Source organism: Mus caroli, chromosome 13 (assembly GCF_900094665.2).
Source record: "Mus caroli chromosome 13, CAROLI_EIJ_v1.1, whole genome shotgun sequence".
In the NCBI taxonomy this organism is placed as follows: Eukaryota; Metazoa; Chordata; class Mammalia; order Rodentia; family Muridae; genus Mus; species Mus caroli.
Genome location: NC_034582.1, coordinates 50,890,008 through 50,894,827, shown reverse-complemented (window position 1 = coordinate 50,894,827; position 4,820 = coordinate 50,890,008). Strand labels below are relative to the sequence as shown.

At 52.0% G+C, this 4,820-nt stretch overlaps 1 protein-coding gene across 2 annotated transcripts in view; it reads left to right on the top strand.

The window, feature by feature from the left end:
- The window catches only part of Pdlim7 (PDZ and LIM domain 7), a 15,245-nt gene extending 11,491 nt beyond the window's left edge, over positions 1-3,754 (top strand). For both annotated transcript variants that reach the window (XM_021180025.2, XM_021180026.2), the window contains exons 11-13: positions 2,947-3,067; positions 3,153-3,268; positions 3,428-3,754. In XM_021180025.2, the coding sequence (XP_021035684.1) occupies positions 2,947-3,067; positions 3,153-3,268; positions 3,428-3,514 (324 nt within the window). In that variant the 3' untranslated portion in view covers positions 3,515-3,754. The remainder of the gene's footprint in view (positions 1-2,946; positions 3,068-3,152; positions 3,269-3,427) is intronic.
- The last annotated feature ends 1,066 nt before the right edge of the window (positions 3,755-4,820 follow it).

The following is a 4,820-nucleotide window of genomic DNA, read 5'->3' as shown; positions in this document are numbered from 1 at the left end:
GAGAGAGAGAGAGAGAGAGAGAGAGAGAGAGAGAGAGAGAGAGAGAGAGAGAAGAGTATAAAGCTGAGCTGGGCAGTGGTGGCTCACGCCTTTAATCTTAGCACTTGGGAGACAGAGACAGGAGGATTTCTGAGTTGGAGGTCAGCCTGGTCTACAGAGTAAGTTCTAGGACAGCCAGGGCTATACAGAGAAACCCTGTCTCCAAAAACAAAAACAAGAAACCAAGAGTATACAGCTGAGCCCAGGCCCGCTGTCTGTCCCTAACGTGAGCTTTCTGGCTACCGAGGCAAGGTTGTTAGGTGTAGCCGGAGTCCGCAGTGTGACTCCCGGATTAGTAAGAAGGAGAGAGAGCTCTTTCTGCAGCTCCATGCAGAAGTGGACGGCCTGGGACTGGATAGAGGACTGAGGCTCCTTCGTTTGTTGTCCAGACATTTTCAATATGTGTTCGTAGTCCAGGGTTGCCTTGGCCAAGATGTCGACAGGCCAGCTAGCCCCTAAGTCATAAGGGGAAGAGGGGACAGGTGGCACCCTTCTTTCAAGGGTGATGTCACTTAGCCCTTTTGCTTCCATTCTGCTGGCCAGAACCCACTCGTTAGCCACACCTCGCTGCAAGGGAGGTTGGGACGTATCCCCTTTATTTTGGGTGGTCACATACCCTGGCAGAGATGGGGTTCATCTGAAAGGAAAAAAACACACACCCCAGGGATAAAAGTCTGCTTTCACCAGTCTTCCAGGAGTCTGCCCAGAAGTCCCTTGAAAATACCCCCTGCTTCTGGCTCCATTTTGTCAGTAAGCTCTGGTCCCTTTACCACAGTACCTTGTGTACTCCTAGCATCGCTTACCACCACCCTTCCTCCGCTGATGCTCAACTGTCACTTCCTCAAGGACCTCCTCAGAACCTCTTCATCCTCTTTTTTTTTATATATAATTGTTTGTGCACACTTGAATGAATGCAAGCGTCCATGGAAGCCAGACGAATGTGTCAGATACTCTGGAGCTGGAATTACAGGTTGCCTAAAATGGATGCTAGATACTGAGCTTCAGTCTCCTTCAGAAGAATACATCCGTCTTTCCAGTCCCAGGAATCCCCTTCTATTTCATTCATTCATTCAATACCCTTTTATTGTATTGTATTCTATTCGTTCATTCACTCACTCACTTTTGTTGAGACAGGGTTTCTCTGTGTAGCCCTGGCTCTCCTGGAACTCACTCTGTAGACCAGGCTGGCCTCGAACTCAGAGATCCCCTCTGCCTCTCAGTGCCCTACCACCACCCCACACCTTCTCAGTCCCTACCCTTCCCATCAGGCCTCACTGCAGTCCACTCACCGTATCTTCATCCTCTGACCTGCCTTGCTTCCCTGGGCATGGATGCCATGAGCCAAGGGCAGGTCTGTTTGACTTAAGCGCTGTGTCCATCAGCGTTGAGGGTGGTCAGTAAACACTTGAACAGGATCGTGGAAGTGGCCTTGAGAGGAAGGCAAACGCACGTGGGAATTCCCTCAGAGAAGGATAAACGCCAAAGAAGAGTGGTTTGCATCCCAGGTAGCACTTGAGGAAGGTGTGAGGGAAGAGTTAGGAGCTGAAGGCAGGTCAGATGAGCTTCAGAAAGCTGGTGTTGGGGCTGTGGGGGAGGGGAACTACAGCCAGGATCATCCCCAGAGCTAAGGTGTCCCCTGGAATTACATTTGGCACGGCCACGCTTGTGTTTCTGAGTCAGTAAGCATCGTTTACAGACCTGAGCTAGGTGTAGGTGGGTGGTACAGTGCTTGCCCAGCATCTATGAGGTCTGAGATTTTTGTCTCCGGCACCAAGAAAAACAAAAAACCTGTCAGAACAAGTAATCCCCAAGTGAGACAGGCTCCACTTGGGCCTACTGAATACCCAACCTGGCACTTAAAAGAACCTGGGTCCCAAACTGCAAACCTGAGCTATTGGGTTCAGATACTCAATTCCTGAGATCGGTAGCCAGGCTCTACAAGAGGATAAAGCTGTTGCCACATGCCTCATACAGTCTCTGGCCCTGGTGAACTTGGTTGTTCCAGGAATGGCCAGTTTTCCCCCAGGGAGAGTTCATCTCCTGGGCCTCTGCTTCCTCCAGTGGAGCCAAGTCCACTGGGGACCCACGGTGGGCCAGGCACTGTTGGAACAGATCCATCTATAGAGCATTTGATGTCTCTTCTCTTCTGTATCTAGGAAGGATCGCGGGGGTAGGGGGACAGGGAGCTGGGAGGGCAGTGGCTTAAAGTATTCACTGCTGTCAGAGTGGGCCCTGTGGAGAAAGTGGCAATTACACAGAAACTTAAGTCACAGGTAGGGAGACAAGGTGGAGAGGAGCTGTCTGCGCTGACAGAGCCGGGCTGTAGCTCCAACACGGGCATGTTTCATGTGACAGAGTCAACATGTGAGTGTCCAGGGGAGGGGGAGACAGGACAGATCTGCTGACTGCTGGGTCCTGCATGGGCTAATTTATAAGTTACATAGGCCAAGTTTGAACTCAGTACCCAGCAGGCCTATAAGCTGTCACCCGGCTGGATGTGTCTTGAAGGAGGACCCTTCAGTACTTACTGATGAAGGGTATGGGAGAAAGGGGAGTTTGGAGTCATGGTAGCACATACCTAAAAACTCAGCAAATAGAGACAGGAGCATCAGCTTCAGAGGTTCAAAGCCAACCAGGGCTACAAGAAGCTACCTCAAGGGAAAAAAAAAAAAGAGGAGGTAGTAGGTTTTGGTCTGAGCATACAAAGGACTTGACGTTTGAGATGGGAGGTCTTGGAAACATTCAAGTCTGAAACCTGATGCTAGGGATGGACCTTGGGAGTTCCGGGTGAGGCTCTGGGAGCTGTTGTATTGAGATATAATATTTTACAGCAGTGGGAGGGGCCACACCAGCCTTCCTGTGTTCTGGGGGATGGGCTGAGCCTGATGTGACTCTGTCCCATTCCAGGAGATCATGCATGCTCTGAAGATGACCTGGCATGTCCATTGCTTCACCTGTGCTGCCTGCAAAACACCGATTCGCAACAGAGCCTTTTACATGGAAGAAGGGGCCCCCTACTGCGAGCGAGGTGTGTGGTTGCCCAGAGAAGGCAAGGAGGGGCTGGAGGGAGGTCACGTGTCGATACAGACCCTCTCTTCTGTCCCCATTACCAGACTATGAGAAGATGTTTGGCACAAAATGTCGAGGCTGTGACTTCAAGATTGACGCTGGAGACCGCTTCCTGGAAGCGCTGGGCTTCAGCTGGCATGACACATGCTTTGTTTGCGCGGTAAGCACCTCCCTTCCCTCTCCCCTCCTCCCCCAGTGCCCTCTGTTCCTTACTACCCCATTCCCAGCTCATGCTGCCTGTGAAATGCGGGAGAGCTTGGGAAAGGGTCTCTCCCATTCTGCCCGGCCTGTGTGACTGGACCTTCATTGTTGCCCTCAGATATGTCAGATCAACTTGGAAGGAAAGACCTTCTACTCCAAGAAGGACAAGCCCCTCTGCAAGAGCCACGCCTTCTCTCACGTATGAGTACCTCCCACATGAGATTGCCACCCTACTCCGCCTAAAGGGTGAAAAACTAGAGAGATCACCCTTAACCTGCCTGGGTAGGGCTGGCAGTAGCTGTCCCAGCCCCAGCTCCTGGCCCGGTTCTGGGGTTCCCTCTTCACAGTCCCCGTTCCCACACTTCCTCCACCATCATCACTCACTGGTGCTGGCCTCCTAGCCCCAGTTCACTCCGGTGCCACAATAAACCTGTATCTAGCTGTGTGCTGTGTGCCTCCTCGCTTTGCATCCTGAATGGATGACCTGAACTTGAGGCAGGAGGAGGATGAGGGTTAAGATGGTGCTTGGGGCCGAGCCTCTTCATCCTCCTGGGGATGTGGAAGCTGCAAGGTCCCTGAGAAGAAGTGCAGTATGGAGCCTGTGTCTTGGGCTTACTACTGCCCACAGATGTGAAGGCAGCCACTGGTGAGAGTTGGGGGTGGAGGTGGGATGTGGCTGCCAGGTAAGACACAGCATCATCTGTGAGGCATCTGCCTTCCACCATCCACACCTAGAGAACTAGAACGGAGGGAAGATCAAGCTGGGAGGGAGGGAGTCTGGAGTGCTAGGCTCAAGCCCTAGATGGGGATCTGAAATGTCCTTGGGACAGTGTGGACACAGAGAGGTGCCCAGGAAAGGCAGTGTTGGAGAGAGGACCCAGGGACTAGCCCCAGCATCCTTTGACAATGTTGCTAGATATCTTATTACAAACCAGAGGCTGCCTACTCATCCTACTCCTGCCATGTTCCCATCCGCCTCGCCAGGTGGCTGCGAATCTTTTTTTTTTTTAAGAGGTATTTTAATGTATGAGTGTTTTGTCCGTATGCATGTATGTATGTACACCATTTGCATACCTGGTGCCCATGGAGGGTAGGAGACCATTGTCGTTGTCATCAGAGTCTCTGGAGCTCTAGATAGTTGTGAGCCACCGTGGTGGAGTGCTGGGACCCAGACCTCAGACCTCAGCCCTCTGCAAGGGCAGCCAGGGCTCTTGAGCGATGAGCCTTCTCGCCAGCTGTTTGTTGTTTGTTTTTGAGACAGGGTGTCTCTCTGTAGTCCTGGTTGTCCTAGGGCTCAGTCTGTAGACTAAGATGGCCTCCAGCTCACTGAGACCCCCCCCCTCTCCCTTTGGAGTTCTGAGATTAAAGGCCTGCAGCACACGGTGCCTAGTCTTGTTTGTGTTTTTGAAACAGGTTGTTATTTTATATCCCAGGCTGGCCTGGAACTCAGTCACCTGTCTAGCTTCAAATTTAAGGGCTTTCTCCTGTCTTGTCTCCCCAGTGCTGAGGTT